The 21,023-nt window shown below is 51.3% G+C and overlaps 1 protein-coding gene across 1 annotated transcript in view; it reads left to right on the forward strand.

Annotated features, from left to right (window-relative positions):
• The first annotated feature begins 2,215 nt into the window (after positions 1-2,215).
• Positions 2,216-21,023, forward strand: part of USP42 (ubiquitin specific peptidase 42) — a 35,240-nt gene continuing 16,432 nt past the window's right edge. Inside the window, exons 1-9 of the mRNA XM_036014285.1 lie at positions 2,216-3,361; positions 7,853-8,102; positions 10,685-10,885; positions 15,216-15,326; positions 16,948-17,050; positions 18,123-18,190; positions 18,905-18,975; positions 19,838-19,920; positions 20,880-20,991. Coding sequence (XP_035870178.1) covers positions 7,862-8,102; positions 10,685-10,885; positions 15,216-15,326; positions 16,948-17,050; positions 18,123-18,190; positions 18,905-18,975; positions 19,838-19,920; positions 20,880-20,991 — 990 coding nt within the window. The 5' untranslated portion in view covers positions 2,216-3,361; positions 7,853-7,861. The remainder of the gene's footprint in view (positions 3,362-7,852; positions 8,103-10,684; positions 10,886-15,215; positions 15,327-16,947; positions 17,051-18,122; positions 18,191-18,904; positions 18,976-19,837; positions 19,921-20,879; positions 20,992-21,023) is intronic.

Raw genomic sequence — 21,023 nt, forward strand, 5'->3', positions numbered from 1 at the left:
TGGTTCGCAGGCCTGTGCTCAATCCACTGAGCTACACCAGCCAGGGCTGCATGGCTCTTTTGGGGTTCTAAATTACTATTTTGGCAATACATATGAAGCAGTGACTTGGGATCTGTCACCTAAAAATAAACTAATTCTAACATGTGGTGGGCCATGGTCTCAGAGTTCCTTCAGAGGGGACAGCGGTCCTCAGAAAATCAAATACATCCTTCCTTGAAAACTCCCAGGCTTTCATATTTTATGTTGGGTGGGTGGGAAGGGGTGTCCATTATCCATTAGGATAGAGTTGGCTTTTATAAATTAAACCAGCCTTTCATTTCATGAGAGTCCAAAGAACAAAGAAAAGCTGGAGCTGGAATTTACACCTGGTCTGTCTGTCTCCAAACAGCGTGCTCTAAGGCCTGTGTCTCAGCCGAAGCTGCAGGGCCAGGTCTGTCCATGGTGTCACCTGTGCACGCATTGTGAAAGGTAGGTACTCCCCCCCACCCCCACCACTTTCCTCTTCTGTGCGTGTGGCAAAATGTGGTCAGGGGCTTGGTTTATGTTTGCCCGAAGGAGCTCAGAACAAAGGCTGACTCCAGTGTTCTACCCACGACCCCATTTTGTTACGGGTGTAGCAGAACTCCAAGGGCTGGTGGGGGCTGTGGTGGGTTAAGCTGGTGCTGGATCAGTCCTGGTTCGTTACGTTTGTGGTAGCCCATTGCCAGGACCCATGCCCTTTCTGCAGTGGTCAGACTGGGGAGCTAAATGGACACATGGTAAGGACCACAGCCCTTCCTCTTCTGTAACTCTGAGCGGGGCGCTGTTCTGGGGCATTCCGCCCAAGGGTTACTCTTTTGGCCAGAGAGGGTAGTCTTGGGGCTTCCACATGGCTTTCTCTACTACAATAGCTCATGGTCTACAGTGTAAGGATTCTGCCATCTGCTCAGTAGGACCATTTGGATATTACCTTAGGGAACCAAGGAAATGACGAGTATGGGACCAACGGACACACTGAGGGATCCAAAGTACTACTTGGCCCTATGAAATGTTCATACTCCCTTAGCAAAATGGGAGCCCTAGGGGTGCTTTAGGTCCTCATCCTCTGCAAAAAATTTACTGTCCCTCTCTGGCACCTTTTGCTCTTGTAATTACCTGGGGTAGGAATTTGCCCTTAGCATAAAGTCAATGCCCGCAAAGACAACTGGCTGTCTTCCAGTCACACGGCGCGTTAGAGGCAAAGCAAGATCTTCTCCAAACAGCACTCACTGTGGATGGAGCTCTTGTCTGGAGGGAAAGGGGCTTCTGGGGCAAGTTTGCTTACTACCACCTGTTGGAAGGCAGGGGCTTCCTAACACCCTTTGGACTGTCTCCATTTATGCTGTCAGTCTGCTACAGTTAAGTGGCGCTGCACCTCTTTAGAGGAAAAGGGCCACTATGTTTGCTTTCAAGGCACCGAGGAAGGGGGAAGGGGCGTACAATCCCCTCCTCCAAAAGCCTGTTCTGGATAGGGAATGCTAAGGGATGGCTGTGGCCTTGTTTTTTAATCCCTTTTCCGACCTGAGGCGTTCAGGTACAGTGTGAAAAGGGCGGCTGCGGGGGCAGTTTTTTAATAGACTGTGAAATGGAAAATGAAATTAGAAGCCAAGCTTCTAATGTGAAGGATTAAAGAAGAAGCATTTTGAAATATCCCAAAGCCCAGATGAATATTAAGAAGTTGGCTCTTTAATTCCTTCCCATTCTGTATTTAATCACCTGAAAGTCATTTGGAAAAGGCAGGACGCGTCTTGAGTGCATTCCTACGGCTGGCCTGTTCCTCCAAAGCTCTTCATAGTGTTGAAAGGGCCGCGAGGGTGAAATTCCATAACTTGATCAGAAAGTAGGTTGTGCAGTTAAGTCCGAAAGTCGGCGCTGAAGTTTGGAGGTTTGAAACTCGCCCTTTCCCCTTTTTTCGTTTCTTTGAAGTACTTCTGTGTTCCGCTCCAAACACACAACTAATATTTGTATCACTGCAGTGATTTATGTCCTTAGTAGTTTTAAATAAATGCTACCATAAGATATAAGCAATCTGTAGGGGGAGTCGTAAGATCCTGATCTGACGCCTCCAGGGAAGAGGCCCGGCGTAGGATTTGTATAAGCAGATGTAGGAATGGGGTGGTTGTTGGGTAAAGTTCGTCATGGCTGGAACACATAAGAGAGGGAAGTGGAGCTTTCACTGCCAGGCGAAGGAGTTTTAGACTTTTCTGGGGGCCAAGCAAGTGGCTGCAGGCTCTGAGGAGCGGAGCTACTTGTGGCTTGTTTCTGAAACCTTCATCCTGTGTTATGGTCGACCGGGAGTGCGCCGGGGAGCAGATTGTGCGAATGGGCGTGGCGAGAGGAGAAAGGTCGCCTCGGGGTGCAGGGTCAGGATGACAGCCCCTGGGCAGGCCGGGCGGGTGTGACTTGGTGTTAGGGATTACGCGCCGGAGGCGGGAGAGAGAGGAACTCAGGTCCGAGCAAGAGAGGGCCACGTCCTTAATCAAAGCAGGGAACCCAAAACGGAGGAGCAGGGTCTTGGGAGGGGAGATGCAAGGACGAATCACTTCGTTCTCTGTTGGACCTCGCGGTGGACATATCCGATAAGTAGCAGGAAGCAGCGATCTGGCACTCGGGAACCAGCGCTGGTCTAGGTGTCCCCAAAGACTGCGGGAATGCTCGGATCCGAGGTGACAGCAATGGCCCGGCCCTTTTCTGGGCTCAGGTGTAATATCCACCGCTTCCTGTAACACAATTTGTGGAGCCTGACGGCCTGCGGGCACGCCGCTGGGGCCGGCGTGGGCGAGGGACGAGCGCCGCGGGCGTAGCGGAGAAGCGCACGAGGGAGGTTCCCCGGATTCGTGTCCGTTTTGGAGGCCCAGGCGGCCCGCCCGGCGTGCTCCCGCGCGGGCCAGACCCCGGAGCAGACACCAGGGTTATCACCCGCCTGCCCTAGGGCCCCGCGCCCGCCGCCGCCGGCCGCTCCGGGGAAGGACCTCGCCCGGCCTCGGCCCGCCAATCAGCGCGGCCCTCCCGCCGCGCCCCGGCGCTCCAGTGACGCGCGCGCCCCGGCCTACGCCCGCGGCGCTTTGGCGACGGCCCCTCCCGCGCCCGCCCGGCCCGTTAACTGCGCGCCGCGCCTCTTGTGCGACGGCCCCTGGGCGGCGGCGCGTGCGGACCCAGCCTTGGCGCGCCCCCTGGCGGCCCGGCGGGGCGCTGCGGACGCGGCGCTGACCCGGAGGCGGCGGCGGCGGTGCCCGGATGGAGGCACGTCATTGTCCCCCGCCGGGCGGCTGGGCTGTGTGCGGCGGCGGCGGCGGCGGCGGCGGCGGCCGAGGGGGATGGAGCGAGCGCCGAGCCGGGTCAGGTAAGCTCCCGCCTCCTTTTCGCCCGCTGCTGGCCGGCGTGGGGCCCGCAGAGCGCTCCGCTCGCCTCGGCCGTGGCTGGCCCGGCCGCCCCTCTGCCGGCGCGGCCCGCCGGGGGCTGGCGCGGCCCCTCGCCCGCCGTGTCCTCCGCCGCTGCGGGCCGCCCGGGACCCCGCCGCACCGGTGGCAGCGCCGCCCCGGCCGGCCGAGCCAGGCCGCTGGGGAGGGGGCGGCGGCCGCGGCTGTGGGGTGCCAGGAGAGCCGGGCTGCGCCGGGAGGCCGGACCCCCTGGTTGCCATGGACACTGCCCTCCCACCCCCACCCGGCCCCAGTCCGCCCCCTCGGCCCGGGGGCCGGGCCCGGCGGGCGTCTCCGGGGCGGCCCGGCCCGCACAGGACTGCTCGGGGTGGGCGTGTGCCGGCCGCGGAGCCCGGCGTGCCCCGGCCGCCCCCCGCCCCCCGCCCCCCGCGTGGCTGCTGCCTCCCGCCCCCGAGCGCCCCTCGGAGCCCGGGACTCGCTTCCCCGCCCCCATTCCACCCGAAAAGAGAGAAACTTTCCCACCCGGGCGCCCCTCGGCGGGCCGCCGGCCGCACCGGTCCGCCCTCGCGGGGCCGTCCACCTGGCTCCTCCGCCGGGCGTCCGAGTCCCTCACGCCGGCCGCCGAGCGGTGCGGGCACATCGGGAGAGGAGGGGCCGGCGGCCCGCAGCGCGTCCCCCAAAGCGTGTGTCCCCGGGTCGTGTTCTTTATCTTCGGGACGGCAAGAGCCCGCTTACCTGGAGGGGCTCGGGGAGGAGGAGATCAGTTTCAGATGTTTGAAATGAAGATTCGACGGGAACGAAGTTTTACAATGTAGGACTTTAACCTCGTTATAATGAATGCAGTCGAGATTACTTTTGTTGAATAGCTCTTTTATATTCAGAAAGGCCGCAGGGCTTGCTTGTGTGTGGGAAAACACGTTGGTTATTTTAAAGTGAATACACTAAAGTAACAGCGAAACTGGTTGAAAAACTAGTTAACGCCTCTTTTTCTAGATAACAGCAGCGTTATAGGTTCACGTACGTTTTTGTGGCGACTCAATATTTTTAAGACTTGTAAATTTGAAACGGTTCTACTCTTTGGACCGCATTCTTCATTCAAAGTGCATTAGGGGATAGGGCTAATCGGTTTCACTTATTTGTTTTTATTTAAGGTCAGTTTCACTTTCTTTTCTGTGTCATTGAATCAAGTCCACACTGTTCTGTAAAGGTTTAAGGCTTAGTTGTTTTGTCTTCTTAAAAATAAGTAAAATCAAGGTTGTGTCTTCCTAAAGCCTGTTCAAGAAGATGGATTACATTGTTTAGGAAGTAGCAGAGTGTAACCGTTTCTTTTTACATGTATTGGTACTACCTCAGTGTATGTGGTGTGCCCCAGTGTTTAATAGCACATACTTATGAAAAAGAAAAAAAGTGCATTCTGTCATTTGGCAGAAATGCTAAGGGGGAAGTACCACGTAAGAGGCTGCGAGTTTTAAGACTTTTGAATAAGAGCAGAGGAAACATTGGTGAAGTCAGTTTGTCTCCTTCTTCCACACACGTTCAGCCTGATTCATGTAGTACTTGGCTTTTTCCAAACATGCTTTTGTAACTTTTTGTATATCACTAGGACATGTTGAGAGAAATGTTAACTTTTCACTGGAGTAGCTGCTTAGAAGTCCCAAGATTTATAACAGTGATGTTGCAGCGCTTTGCTAGGAGTCAAGAACCTCGAAGGGTGTGCAGCCTAGCTCCTGCACAGCGTTGCTCGGCTCCTAGAAGGGCTTTATCTCTGTAGCAGATGGAATTCCGTTTCATGCCTCATGGTTTTAGGGTAAGAATTCATTGCCTGAATGTACAAATGAAGATGAATGGATGGTTTTGGTTTGTCTTCCCAAAATCAAAACGCTGTGTAGTTATTGATGACCGAGTTGTAGGCATTCCTTAATTTTTTTTCCCCACAGAGAAACCCCTCCCTCACCTCAAAACAAGCAGTTGAGCCAGTAAAATGGTTTTATTTGGTCATTTGTTAATGATTGTCCTGAAGGGATGTGTATCCGGGGAAAATCAAGGGTTTTGGTTTGTTTTTTTTTTTTGCTATTTAACTCCATTGTAAATAAGGCTAGATTAACCTTTCCTCATTGCTGTTTTGGCTTTCATCCTTTCCCTCCTCTTCCCCTTCTTCCTCTTTCATTTTCTTACTCTTGTCTTCACAGTGCTTCATGATTTCTTTGGACTCTTTGATGAGAAAAGTGTCAATTTTATTTGAATTATATATCTGAGATTGACTTAAAATTTCAGTTCAGTTTTTACTTTATTAAGATCTAAATAACCTTTACGCTTCTGTTTTTACATAAGATTCCAAAAGTTTTCTTGAAGTTATACTATTTGGGGGTAGGTAATCGTGCCTTAATTGAAAATTACAACAAAATTTTGAGGCTTAAAACAAAATCTCACTGTGAGAAGACAGTGCGTTGTAACATTTGTGGGGGTGGCATATGCATGTGTATTTACAATCCTCTGAACTGTATTGAATATTTTTAAAGCAAGTTTTAAAAGCTCTTTCTATTTCAGAATTTTTAAAGCCTTGAATGGTATATAAATCACTCAGCACAAACTGGTGCTACAGGAAACACTGGTTACTTCCTATCTGCAGAATTCATTCATTTGCCCACCACCTGAACGGGGAGCTTTCTGCACGTGAGGTCAGGGGGAATGGGAACGGGATGGACGGCAGCCCGAGAACCTGCTCTGCAGTAATGGGCGTGAAGCGCCGCCCTGTAAACCAGCACAGGGTGCTGCGGAGCCCGGGGCGGGGCTGTGGCCCGGTCCTGGGGGAGGAGGTTGTCAAGGGGAGCTTCCCAGAGGAAATGAGTTGTAAACGGAGTTCACTGGCTGGAGGTGGGAGGATGGAGGAGAGTTTGGTAAGAAGGAACAGCATGGGCAGAGCCCAGAGGGAGGAGGTGGGGATGGCCCACAGGTGTGCTTGCGGAGGCTCCTAGGTCAGTGCCAAGGCCAGGTGTCCGGAGGACGTTGTGATGGCTGTGGTCAGAGCACACCTGAAAGGTTATCTACAAAGCAGCACACCAGATCTGGTTGCCACCAGGCAATTTCAGAAACATTTTTCTTAAAAAAAAATTTAATTTTTAGAGGGGAAGGGAAGGAGAAAGAGAGGGAGAGGAACATCAGTGTGTGGTTACCTCTCACATGCCTTCCACTGGGGACCTGGCCCTCAACCCAGGCATGTACCCTGACTGGGAATAGAACTAGCGACCCTTTGGTTCATAGGCCAGCACTCAATCCATTGAGCCACACCAGCCAGGACTCAGAAATGGTCTTAAAAGTAGTCTATTGACCAGGTTGGAGGAACCCCAGCTGGGAATGTTAGACCTGATGCCTGGTCCCAGGTGCTGACTAGTTTGGATTATAATTGGTGCATTTATTTTATTTTAATGTTTTAAAAGATTTTCTTTTTAGACAGAGGAAAAGGGAGGGAGAGCGAGTGGGGGAAACATCACCATGTGGCTGCCCCTCGCACACTGCCCACTGGGGACCGGACTCGCAGCCCAGGCACAGGCCCCGGTCTGGGGATAGAACCTGCAACCCTTTCCGTTCGCGGGATGGCGCTCAGTCCACTGAGCTATACCAGCCAGGCCTCGTTGGTGCCTTTTACAGACCCTGTGGGTTCTGTCCAGTCTCTCGTAGGTCCATTATGAAAACAAAATAAGGTAGTGTGTGTTCAGCGATTAACACAGTGCCCAGCACACAGAAGATGTTTGATTGATTAGTGGTAGCCCTAAGACTTTAAGACAGGACTTAGAAAATTATAAGTAAGTACTTTTATAACATGTATTTGTGTTCGAGTTTGATGTCAGTAGTGTCTTATATGATTCACTTAAAAAGTCATACATACCAAATAAACAAGTTTCTTCAGAAGAAGTGCGCTTCAAAGGTGAGACTTCCTGTACATTAAAAAATGCAAAGTGTTTTCAAACGTCTTTTGGACTTTATGCTCAGAATTAAAGCTAGATTTTCTCCTTGTGTAGTTGAGGCTTTTCCCTGAGGAATTACGTATGGATTGAAAATTGAGTCACATGCATTAGTGCATTTCACATTGTAGTTTTAGGCAATACAGAGAAAAATATATGGGTATTTGGTAGATGTATACAATTGGAAATTGAGGCACCTGATTATAAATTGAAATATCAGACATTTAAGATGCATGGAATAGAATGATAAGATATAATCAAATATTCCACTGGAGTTTTTATAATTAAAAATGGTTATGTTCACAGTAGCACAATACTAAATGTCCCAAGGAAATGATTACAAAGTGAAAAAATACAGTTGCTTTTATATTTGGATGATTTGTTTGAAAATAATTAAAAATGGCTTGAATAACTTTCCGAGGCCTAACGGTAGAATAAGTAGATTGCTTTTCTAACCTTCTGAAACGAGTGCATGTTTTTTGTCTTTTGCAGAGTTGAACAATGACCATAGTTGACAAAGTTTCTGAATCCTCAGACCCGTCACCCTATCAGAATCCGCCCGGCAGCTCTGAGGCGGTCTCACCCGGAGACATGGATGCAGGGCCTGCCGGCTGGGGTGCTGTGTCTTCGTTGAACGATGTTTCGAATCACACACTTTCTTTAGGACCAGTACCTGGTGCTGTAGTTTATTCAAGTTCACCTGTACCTGATAAATCAAAACCATCACCACAAAAGGATCAAGGTACTTTTTCAAAGACAGAACCACTCCAAGAAGCTCCTGTGTGCGTGCCGCCAGCGGGCTGGTGGTTGCAGAGGGGGCTTATTTTGCGAGATGCGGTGCCGCCTGCGTGGCCGGCAGAGCTGCGAGCTCTGCTGTGACTGCCTTCGTTGTCCTCTGCCACTTGCTCGTGGTTAACGTGTCTTACAATGAGGTAGATTATCGGTAGTTACTGTCTTCATAGTTCTCTTGTTTCTAGTTTGTTGAAGAGGAAGCTTTATCTTGGCGAGAACTGAATTGAGATGGGCAGGCATTTTGTTAAGCTGCCAATTAACTATAGTTTCCTAAGTAGATGTCTGCCCTTTAAAGATGTAAAGATGTTTTCCAAAATAACTGTTGTTGTTTTTTTCCAAGTTACACTCATCCATGGGAATAAAGCTCTTTAAAGAGCAGATCATGTCGATGTCACATTGGGTAGAACTCATCCAGGTAAATAAGACGCTGACTCTTTAGTTGGCACTTTTCTGAGACTTTTGGATGTGGAAGCTTTGAAATGCAGAGAAAATAGGTTAGTTCCTACTTAGAACGTTGCTTGGTGTAGAATCACTCGGCGCTTGTTGTCCTGAGTCCTTTCAGGAAATGTGCAGCTGCGGTGTGGGGGTGAGTGGTGAGATTCGATGAAGGTGTTTTGGGCAGGGGAGGGGGGTTCCTATTGAAAAACAAACCATTTGATTGATTGTTACACGTGGAGGTTGTAAGGCCTTCACAAGCCAGACTCTCCTACAGGACGTCCGTTCACTGGCTCCAGCTGCTGGGGCTGCCCGCTCACTTAGGACTTAGCTTACAGCCCTCACCCTGCCCTTTCGCGGGCCTTTGTCCTACTCTCCGGGACTCAGTTCTCTCTTCCTGATGTTGCCCTCCATCCCCCACCGAGCTGAAGCTTACCTGTGAGTCCTTTCACGCTCATGAACATCTCTGTTAAAGTACAGACCCATCTGCTGGGCATCTCAGGCCTCGGTAGTACCGAGGGGCCGGCAGACTTTTGAAAAATTAGTCTTGCCATAGGTGATCATGAGCTATCCTAAGTAAGTTGTTTTTTGAGCTTCACCTGAGTTTTATGAGAGTACGGCCATTAACAATTTGTTTATAGGTCTTAAAAATAGATAAAAATACTTTTAAGACTAGAGATAGAATACATAGAAGTGTGCACTGGGGTGCCCAGCAGCCCGAGCTCACAGCCTGTCGTCTCACTGGTCAAATGGGGACGACACCACCGCCACGTGCGGTAGACGCTGTGGACCCCGGGCGGGAGATGGGGGACCCAGGGCAGGAGATGGGGGACCCCGGGCAGGAGATGGGGGGCAGCACTGAGTATAAGTGTCCAGAGCAAATACTACAGAGAATCGGCTCACCCTGCACTTTCTATTGATGGTGGTGTTACTTATTTTTTAAAATATTTTATTTTCTTTACAGCAGCTTCTTTTCCTTTTTTTAAGATATTATTTATTTTTAGAGAGAGGGAATAGGAGGGGAGAGAGAGAAACATAGATACATATAATTGGTTGCCTCTCGCATGCTCCCCTACTGGGGACCTGGCCCACACCCCAGGCACGTGCCCTGACTGGGAATTGAACCAGCGACCTGTCAGTTTGCAGGCCCGCACTCAAAAACCCCTGAACCACACCAGCCAGGGCTGTTTTCTTAAAATGTTTATTGTGAAAATTTTTATAGATATAAAAAGAGTAATTATAATGAATCCTCACGTCCCCATCAGTCAACTTCGACATTTGTCAACTCATGGCCACCTGCACCTCCACCCGCATCTTCTTCCCCTCTCCCCATCATGTAGAGAAAATCCAAGACTTCATGTTTTATCTGTAAATGTTTTAGTATGCAGATCTAAGTTCTTTCTAAAGATTAAAACACTTGTATGTTAAAAATCCAGTCAACATTACATTTTCCCTGGTTGTCATGCAGTTTTTTTTTAACAGCTGACTGTCGACACAAACACCCACGTGAGGTCTGCACTTGGCGTTTTGTGTTGTTTTTTTTTTTAAGTTTCTTTTAATCTGTCACCCCTGCCCCATTGTCCTTGCAGATTATTGAAGAAGCCAAATCATTCGGTGTCCCACATTTTTGTTCTTAGATTCTTATTTATTGACTTTTTTAGAGAGGGAGAGAGAAACGTCGGTTTGCCGTCCCGCCCGTTTATACGTTTGCTGGTCGCTCCCGGCGTGCGCCCCGAGGGGGCGTGGGACCGCAGCCTGGGCACACCGAGAGGTCCCAGCCTGCTGAGCTAGGGCCAGAGTTCCCCTCATTCCGAGGCCTGCCTTCGTTCTCTTCCTTGTTTAAAAAAAATATTTATTTGCTTTTTTTTTGTTTGGAGGATTTTTTTTGGTGTCTTTCCCCCCATTTTTACTTATTTGCTTTTTTTGTTTTCTGAGTTCTGTCTCTAAACCTGTCCCTTTCCCCCTGTATTTCTGGTTAGCTGTTAGTAAGGTTTAGGATCTTGAGCAGATTCAGGTTCGGTGTCCTGGTCTTCGTCTATTTGGCTTCAGGAAGCGCACAAAACTCTGTTTCTCAGTGTGTGTCCTGCACTTGTCTAGCCCTAGGGGATGGCATTGCTCCTCCGCAGAAGGTTCTCTTCCCGTCCGAGAAGATCTGCCTGAAGTGGCAGCAGACGCACCGAGTGGGCGCCGGGCTGCAGAACCTGGGCAACACCTGCTTCGCCAACGCCGCGCTGCAGTGCCTGACCTACACGCCGCCCCTCGCCAACTACATGCTGTCCCACGAGCACTCCAAGACCTGTGAGTGGTCCGCGTCCCGTCGCGTGCGTGGTGTTGCGGCGCACCAGCCTGCCCGCACTGTCTCCCCTCTGACGTGAAACTGAGGAATTGAGCCAAGGATTCTGTCCCTAAGAATCTGACTGGCTCTTTCAGAAACCGTCCAGGAAGACTCTCTTAGGGTTTGTGTTCAGGGTGTGTGCGAAGCACTGTGCACCTAATTTGACCTGTGAAGTTATCCAAAAAGAAGCATTTTATCGCGCTTGGCGTTTCTGAGCTCTCTGCTAGGCTTTCTGTGTTTGCTACAAGATGTGACATAAATGTCTGCCACCAGCAGCTGGGGACAGGAAGGATTAAAAGTCCCGCCTCTTCTGGCACACGCCCCTAGGCTCGACTCTCTTACAGGCTCGTGAGCCTTAGTGGAATGGTAATGGGGAAAAGTACAATCCAGATTAAATAAAAATAACTAGACGTACTTAAAGAAAAGTCAGTGGAGAGGCCCTCTCATTACTGTCCCCCTCCTCCTGGAAGCTCACACAGGACTTTCCCATCAGCATGTGAGCTCAGTTTTCGGCCTGAAGGGCAGGAAATCAGCCCAAACTTATGGCGGTGTTAGGGCCCATAATTAGGTGGAAGCCAGCTCAGCGGATGGCTAGTGAGGTTCCGAATTCAGAGCAGACCCATTGTTTCAGGTTTTGACCTTACACATAGATTGCAGATATCCTTCGTCCTTCATAAAGGAAATCTCCCTGTTCTTTGATCTACATTAAGCCTCAGATTTGCATATGCATGTTCAGGTGGCTGTTCATTAATTATCAGGGTGAAAAAAAGCCCCTTGGTTTCTTTTTGAATAGTTCATTACTTAATGGAGAATTTAAACTGGTTCTTTTAAAACTGTTTTCCTCCCAAAGAGCAAAATAATGCTTATAAAGAATTTGGAAAGTACAGAAAAATGTAAAGAAACCAGAGGAAAATCACCAAGAGTCTCACTGCCCAGAGTTGTTTGTTGTGCCGGAGGGTTTTAAATTACAGAATGAGTGTTCTATCTGCCTGCATTTGCTGCTCTTCTGAGTCCATAATTCATTCCCACAGACAGCTTTCCTATCACTGTTGTGCTTAATGAGGGCAGGGTGTGGATGCAAACCTAGCACTGGCATCTGGACATCAGGAGAGACGACGGGGCCAAAATTCAGATGCCCCCGGTGTCCAGAATTAGGCGCTTGTCTTTTATGCTATTGGTAGTTTTCTGTTCTCTCCATTTTTCCGCTTTATTGAGGTATCATTGATAGACAGTAAAGTGTACTACTTTACTTACTTTACTTACTTACTTACTTTAAAAGATTTTACTTATTTTTTTAAGAAAGGAAGGGAGGGAGAAAAAGAGGGAGAGAAACATCAGTGTGTGGTTGCCTCTCGCATGCCCCCTACTGGGGACCTGGCCCACAACCCAGGCATGTGCCCTGACTGGGAATCCAACCGGTGGGGTGACCCTTTGGTTCAAAGTCCAGTGCTCAGTCCACTGAGCCACACCAGCCATGGTATTCATTGTCTTTTAGACTCAGTTTGAGAAATTCTTAGTATGAGGAGTGATTTTTGGTTGAAACCTGGACACATTTGTGTTACATGGTAAGACACCGGATCTCACCGAATGTGTGCTTTAGCTGTCTTTCCCCGACACCCCTGACTGACACTGTAGGGCGGGTGTAAGCCCAGTTCCCCATCAGCCTCCGTGGGCAGCCGGAACGGGCAGTCGGGGCTCCCTGTGCCCGCTGGGTGGGGGTGGGGTGTCCGCTCCGCACGGCCCCCAGCGACGGTGCGCTGACTCTTTATCCCTGGGTGAGGGATCCTGGTGGAGATCCTGATTCTGACGCGGCCCCAGGGGCCTTGGAGGGGCGTCTCTTTCCTTCTGGGTGGGGTGGACGTCTAGACTGCTTACTTGATCTTCCCTGACGGGTGGGGTGGGGGTGTGGTTGTCACCCAGCGTGAATGGAGGTTCCAGCTTCCAACCCACCTTCGCTGACGCCGCCTCAGTGGGTGGGTCGAGACGTCTCTTTGCGGCCTTGCAAGTGCTCGCTGGCCCTTGGCTGGCCCTTGGCGGGCGCTCGGAGGAGAGGGCCACCGTTCCTGGGTTGTCTGCCCAGAGCAGGGGGGCTGCCGTCGGCACGTCCTCTCTCCCGCCGCGCCGCCTGCCCTGGTCCTGCAGCCAGAGAAAACAAGCCTGCTCTGGGACGCTCCTCCATCCGCGCAGCGTCTGCGGGCTTCTGGCCCCTTCCCCCCGCATCAGGTCTGGGGTACGCGAGGCACAGAGACAACCCGGGGGGGCAGCTCACTCCGCTCGCTCCTTGGGTCCTGAGGCCGCTGGCCCATCTCTCCTCTCTGTGTCTCGGCCTCACGCTCGTTCACACGCGTGTCTGGGCGGCCGGTGGCACGGAGTGGGGGGCGGGGAAAGTCCCCTGCTCCGTGTCCCCGGGAGCGGGAGTCCGGTCTCCGCGGAAGATGTGCTCCCGGCGCACAGAGTTCTGTGCGGGCGCTTCTCGTGCTTCAGAGACGCTGGCGGCGCCTCCGCCCCGGCTGGCGCTGCTTCTGGGCAGCGGCCGCCGTCCGTGTTCCGCGTGTCCCGCGTGCTCGCGTCTGGGTCCTGCCTGCTGTGGGGGCTTCATCGCTGCTCTCAGCGGTTGGACAGAGCAGTCGGTCCTGCGGGTAGTTTTCTTCGTTTCTCTGGGGTGTCTTCAGGTTCCTACATGTGTGGTTCACTGTTTCAAATTGGTATGACTTTCAGTTATTAAAAAAATGTCTTACACGTAAAATAAAGTCACCTGTTTTGGTGTGCAGTTCTGTGGGCTCTAACACAGGCACAGATGCATGTAACCACCCCCCAAGTCGGGGCACAAGGCCGCCCGTCACCGCGGACACTCCTCTGTGCCGCGCCTCTGCAGGCGCCGTCAGCCCCGAGAGACTCCAGCTGCGTGCCCGTCGGGGGCGGCCCGCAGCCCCCCGCAGCCCCCCGCAGCCCCCGGCGCACGCGTCCTCCCGCTGGCGGTGGTTTACGTTGCTTTCCCTCTGGGCTCCGCTGTGGGGGGCTCGTGCCGTCCGGTCCCCAGACTGACGGACACTGTCTGCTGGTGCGTCTGGTGTGGCTTTCCTCTCAGAAGTTACGCTTCTCACTTGTAAACGAGATTTGGACCTTTTTCCGTGTGTCTTCCTGACACGCTCTTGCTGCTTTTATGCGTCCTTGAACATGTAAACACATGTATCATGTCCTCCTAAACGTCCTTGTCTTTTGATTCTATTATCAGTGTTATTTCTGGGCCTGTTTCTGTCTATTTCTCCTCATTGTTGGTCATTCCTGCTTCTTTGCCTTGTACTCTTTGTGTAGAATTTATGTTGTTGGGTGCTAGATTTTAAAAAATTAGATTATTATTCCTATACATATTTTGTAGCTTTGTTTTGGGGCACAGTGACATTAATTGGACATAGTTTGGGCCCTTCTGAGACCTTTAAAGCTTTGCTAGGCAGGTCCCGGCAGTCTGGTTTAAGAGGGCGTTTCTCGGCGTCAGCACCGGGGGTGGGCGCGGGCCGAGCGTGTCCTGCGCTGTGTCGGGGGCGTGGCAGCGGCCGGGGCCTCTGCCCACGGATGCCCGTCGCCTCCTCAGTCGTGAGCTCAGAGTGGTTCCCGCGCTTTAGAAAGCCATCAAGCCCTGGCTCAGTGGCCGGTCCGTGAACCAGAAGGTCCCCAGTTTGATTCCTGGTCAGGGTGCTCGCCTGGGTTGTGGGGCCAGGTCCTCAGCTGGGGGTGTGGGGGAGGCAACGGATCGATGTTTCTCTCCTTATTGCTCCCTCCCTTCCCCCTCTCTAAAAAATAAATAAAAGTTTTTAAAAAGTTGTAAAGAAAAATAAAAACAGCAGCAGCAGCCTCAGAGACCACCTCCGCGGCCAGCGGAGCTCACATTTACAGAGAGGGTCCCAGTCCCGGTGTGGGGGACAGTCTTGCCCTGTCCGAGACGCGTGGGGGGACGAGAGAAAGAAATCCCGGTTTTCCCAGTAGAGAGTCGTTAAGGACACGGGCTCTGAAATCAGAGTGTGACTTGATTACTATGTGCCTGTCACTTAACCACTGTGTGACACTGGGCAAATTTTCAACTCCGAGCTTCAGTCCTCCCTCTTGTCGAACAGAGCAGGGTGCTCACGCGCTTACCCGGTTTGGGGAGAACGAAATGAAGGCGAAGACTGAACAGTGCGACGCGCGGCGTGTGGCAGCTGTGGCCGTCGTGTCACCTCAGGAGTGGCCCCTGGTTTCCGGCGGCCCCGGGTGTGTATGCGGAGTCGCGCTCACTGACCCTCTGTTACCTTCCAGGCCACGCAGAAGGGTTCTGTATGATGTGCACCATGCAAGCACACATCACCCAGGCCCTCAGTAACCCTGGGGACGTCATCAAACCGATGTTTGTCATTAACGAGATGCGGCGTAAGTATCACCTACAGTTATTTATATTAACATTTACCAGCTAATTAGTCTTAATGGCCTAACTGGTAAAAGATGAATCCCCTTGTATGTTACAAAAACAAACATTTTATCATACATAGAGTTGCCTTTAATTAACATTTTTAGTGTAACATTTACTACATAAACAGATTTTGAAATCTTAAAGCAAAAGATGACAATATCAGAAGATGGTATTCAGTTTAATATAAGAAAATTTAAAAAATTTAAAACCTCAATTTGTTAATAAAATCATTGATAATTTTATGATCCCTCCCCCGGTATTTGGATTTCTGTGCTGAGTAATACCAACTCTAGTATTGTCCCACGGGTTTCTTTAAATTGTTTTGAGTTCGTTTTAATTTATATAATGAATATTACACTATACACAGTGACACTAATTGCCAAAATAAAGTTAATTATACTTTTAAAGAAAAATTCATACTTGTAGCTTAGCAAATTTGCAGGTAAATTTTACTTTTGCTACTGAATTTTTAGGTGACTTCAAAATTTTTCTCTTGCATTGTACTGGTACTGACAGGTTGCACGAAAACGCACTTTGTGTTTGCAGTAAACTTTCACGTCATCTTAACTAGCTGAGCTGGAGTAAAACATGCGTGCAAACTAAAGAAAAAACAAAACCTAACTCTTAATCTGATATCTAGTTAGGTAATTACAGGGGTGGGTAATATACACTTACAAACTATGACCCCTTTGCCTAAAAAGCTGAAGATTAAGGAGGCGTTACAGTGGCCCTTGGGGTCATTAACGGGCCAGAGCAGACGACCCAAACACTTTTTAACATCAGTATGTCCCGACAAAATTTCAGCTGCAGCGATTTTTTTCCCTGTTTATGCGCACATGCACACACACAGCAGGCATGACTAATATGTCCTAAGAAATATAAATATTTTTAAGAAACTGCCGGTGCTGTGTGTGCGCACATGCATCAGGAGGGTGTATGTGCACGCCCCACACATGCGTGGTTGAGTCATGAAATCGCCATTTTTGTGGGTCAGAAGTGCCAGGATATTGGCAATTCTAGACTTAAGCTAATATATATTTATATATATTCATATGCATAACGTTCTACGTAGGATTTATTTTTTATTTATACTTTTGATTTTCTTAATGTAATTTTGTCTTGCACCTGTTTGTTCAGTTAGAACAGGACGGAGATGTTACTGAGAGTACGCCGTGTGGGTGAAAAGGGTGGGGTTCGGGGGGTTTGGGCGTTGAGGCCCCGCGCGGACTCCCTCAGGGAGGTCGGCACCAGATGTCGGAGGTGTGCGCTGACGTTACGTTGTGGACGCGTTCCTGAGACCGTGCAGCCAAGGCTGAGTTCACTCAAGTGCAGTTTTACCAGCCCGGGGAAGCCCCGCAGCTCTCCGGGCTCCTCCCTGGGCTCTCGGAAGCCCCAGCCCATGCGGCTCTTCGTGGTCTAGAGACGAGGTCCCAGCTCTTCTGGTTGCTCGTGGTCGTGCTGGTCCCTCGTGCAACGATCGCCAGGCGTTTCCTAGTTAACATGTTGTTGGGAGGTACAACTTCTGGGGGTCATGGCCGGGGCTGGTGATGCGATGATCAAACTTCGTCTTCAACTTTGTAGGTATAGCTAGGCACTTCCGGTTTGGAAACCAAGAAGACGCCCACGAGTTCCTTCAGTACACCGTTGACGCTATGCAAAAAGCGTGCCTGAACGGCAGCAATAAGTAAGTACGCAGCACCTTGGTCACGCCTCCCGGGGCCTCGTCAGCAGGGGTTCAGTGCGGCCTCCTACGGCAGCGTGGGGCTGTGTTTGCTTCACCTTCGGGCTCTGCACTGCCTTTTCCTCAGGTCTCGTGCCTTGCTATCTTAAAACGGTTATAACGGGAAAAGGCGTGTGCACTGTACCGACTGGGACTTGTGTGATTACGGGGCACAGCGTGAGCATCCCCTTGCCCTTGTCTGGTTTCTGAGTGCCGGCGTCCTCGTGCGGACCCGACTGACCCCTCCTTTCCCGTTGCGTCCGGCGTCTCCTCTGCCGACCTCCGGTCTCCGACACCTGTGTTCGTCCCCCGTGTCTCTCTCGCTCTGCCCCGTCACCAGTTCCTGCCGTTTCTCCCTTAAAGCCTGAATTCAGACCCAAGCCCCGGCTGGGTAGCTCAGCTGCCTAGAACACCATCCTGATATACCAAGGTCGCAGGTTCGTTCCCTGGTCAGGCCATTCGCAAGAAGCAGGCAGCGAATACATAAATAAGTGAAACAACAAATTTGTGTTTTCTCTCCCTCTCTCACAAATCAATAAAAAAAACTAAATGCAGATGCAACAGGAAGATAGGAGAAACAATTAGACAGCAAGTCCTAACCCACTTGCTTTTGCCAAATGCACCTGGGAAATCTCGGTCCCATTCCCACTGCAGCCCTCGCTGCCCTCCGCCAGGCTTCCAGCGCGGGGCTGAGAGAGGCCCGTGGAACAGGAAGACGAGCCGTGTCCCCTGCCCTCACCAGCCAGGCCTCACAGCTAGTGTCACACTCGTGCCGATGACGGGCCGAGTTCCTGCCTTGACTTAGAGCCCCTCCTCCGCCCCGCCCTGCTCCGCCCCCGCTGCACCCTGGTCCGGCAGACTGTCCTCGGGCCGCCACGCGCACTGACGTCTCCCCATGGCACTGACGTCTCCCCACCGTGGGGCTCCCCCGCCTGAACCCCTGCTCTGGTCTAGACGCGTGCGCCCTACGGCCTGGCTGCAGCGCCCGTGCTGTCTGTGGAGCCCTCTGTCACGCCGCTGTCTCTCTGTGTTTCAGGTTAGACAGACACACCCAGGCCACCACGCTCGTTTGCCAGATATTTGGAGGATACCTAAGATCCAGAGGTAAACTTCTCCTTGAAACTCAGTCGAGTGACACTCGGACGGGGTTGTAAAGAAACACAGCAGTAGAAAGGGTGCAGAATGGGAGGCACGGCCTCTGTCCAGCCCGGACTTCGGCGCCCTGCTCTCAAAGACAGCCCCGCCCGTTTCTGGTGCCTGCCGGCAGCTCCCTATGCATGAACAGACTGGGAGCCAGCCAGTGTCCCCTCTCTCATTTTTATCCTAACGTTTCAGCAGACGGCCTTCCAGTTACGTCGTGTTCCATTTTCCGTTTGTTCTAGTCCCCTGTCAAACAATACTTCGGTCATTTCCAGTTTTTAAAACTGTTATCCAGGCTTCGAGGAACACCCTTGCGACGTGTCTCTGTGTCCACGTAAAACCGCACACGCGGGATGGACCTCCAGTGTTAGCACCTCTGTATTGGGGGGGGCAGTACTCGGGACTGGACACCGCCCTGTGGTCCCTCTGAGAGGGGCCTCCTCCACGTTCCGACCAGCGCTCGGGTCGTACCCACAGGTGGGCGGGGGCCGAGTCCGTGGCGCTCGGGTTCCCACGGTGTGGGGTGAAAATCCGTGCCCAATCTGATAGAAAAATTACCGTTTGAATTTTCCAGTTCAAAATAGTACTTTCAGAAATATTGTGTCCTGTCACTTGAACAGGTGGGATTGCCGTCACAGTTACACTTTGCTCATCCTCTGCATTTTGTTTTCATTTCAGTCAAATGTTTAAATTGCAAAGGCGTTTCAGACACTTTTGATCCGTATCTTGATATAACATTGGAGATAAAGGTAAGTTGGATCATACGACAGTTATGTTTAAGAAATCAGTTTCCGTAATTTCTGTATTTGTAGTGCATTTATAATTAAGACTAGTTTGTTAGACAATACAAATTAAGTTTTTTAATATGCTAAGACCTTGTTTACAGGTGATTATTTAAGCTTTGCAGTAGGCATCGTAACAAGCTTAGAACAGCCTTTTTACTACCCTTCCTTGTTTCACTCAATAAAACCAGATTCTGATGCCTGTGTTAGCCAAAGCAGGTGGTGGTAATTATTTAGGCATTGTTTTGCTCCTTGCGTTTTCTAAACTCTCTATTTTTTATTGTTCTTAAGCTTCATTTTTCTGATGTCAAATGTGATACCTATTTATGATAATCACGATAAGCGCTGTGGGGGTGTGTGTGCGTGTGTGTGTGTGTGTGTGTGTGTACACGATCCCCCCTGCAGAGTGCGCTCTTCCTGCCGCGCTGATCCTGTGTGAGTCGCTCCGAGTGTGTCCCCTACTGCTCGTGGGAACGGAGTCACACCTCAAGTACGCCCGGCTGCCCGCGGTTTCCATGCCGTTCTGCTGGGGCCTCTGTCCGTGCGGTGGCAGTGGGGAGGCCGCAGCCTCCACACCCGATTCCTTGCTGGTAGATTTTTGGTGTTCCCGTTTTCACGCTGTTTTAGATGAGTCAGCGAGCAGCCTCTTTGCCTATTTTCATTCACTGTAAGCATCTCGGTTTCCAATGGGAGGAAATAACTTGCCACGTCCATGTGTGAAGTGGACGCCGTAATCAAAGGACGTTTTCTTTCGGCACAAAACGCCCCGCTGCGCCGTGGTCTCCCCGACCCCGGCAGCAGGGGTAAGGCCGGCGCGCTCTCTTCCCAGGCCGCACAGAGTGTGAACAAGGCGCTGGAGCAGTTTGTGAAGCCCGAGCAGCTGGACGGAGAGAACTCCTACAAGTGCAGCAAGTACGGCGGGGCGCTGCCCCGGTGTGGGAGGGCCCTCCACTGCCCGTGCCATCTGGGGGGCACCGCGGCGCGTCTCTCCCCCAGGGCCAGGGCGCCGTGTCTGCGTGTGTCCCCTGCAGACGGGGAGACGCGGGCTCACGGCTGGGGGCGGTGGGGGCACGGGGCAGAGGGAAGCCCATCTGCGCCCGCGGTGCTGCTGCCCACGGGGGCGCCGCCTCAGTGCCCCGTCCGGGCCCAGAGCAGCCTCGCGTCCGCTCTCCTGGGAGGGGTGCACTCACCCCCAGAAAGCCACCACGGGGCGGCCGCTTCCCCCAGGCCAGTTAGGGCTCTTCCTCTCCGCGGTTCTTACCTGGCATTGGGGGTGGCATGTGCTAGGCACCTCCAGGTTTGACTGCTCATTAACGTGTTTCCCCTAAAGTCCAGGGAGCCTGTTTCCAGAGCCCCTTCTGCTGCTGTAAACAGTGTTTCACATTACAGTCGGGGTTTCGGTAACTTCTCGCCAGACGCTTGTCCGTGGGGCAGACGCTTCCGTCTGTCCAGGACACAGGGCTTTACTTCTCTCCGTGTTCCCCTCCCTAGACATGGCTGATGGTTGCGTTGCTTCCTCTTGTGTCTGGATGGGGCTTTGTTTTCACTGAACTACACCATCCTGAAAATCTGTTCGTTTTCAGCTTGTTTCAAATCCACAGAAACTTGGGCTGCCCCGATTTAAAAGTATCCGTGGCACGTGGGGCTCTGCGCCTGAGCTGTCCCAGCCTCCTTTCCCTGCGTTTGCAAGTTCGGTGTTTTCACTGATGGTTGGAAGGGGCTGTGTTTCTCATCTAGTACCCTTTTGGAAACTTGATTTAGAATGTTTCAGAGAAATAATAAGGGAAAGACTAAAATGCAAAAAAACCACCCAAAACCCAAACCCCCCCCAAACTTAATCTTCTTAATTCTTTGTTTCTGTTTACTTCAAGATGTAAAAAGATGGTTCCAGCTTCAAAGAGATTCACCATACACAGATCCTCCAACGTTCTTACACTTTCTCTGAAACGCTTTGCAAATTTTACCGGTGGAAAAATTGCCAAGGTATGTAGATGTTAAAGCCGCTTCTACACTGC

This window comes from Phyllostomus discolor, chromosome 13, assembly GCF_004126475.2.
Source record: "Phyllostomus discolor isolate MPI-MPIP mPhyDis1 chromosome 13, mPhyDis1.pri.v3, whole genome shotgun sequence".
Taxonomy (NCBI): Eukaryota; Metazoa; Chordata; class Mammalia; order Chiroptera; family Phyllostomidae; genus Phyllostomus; species Phyllostomus discolor.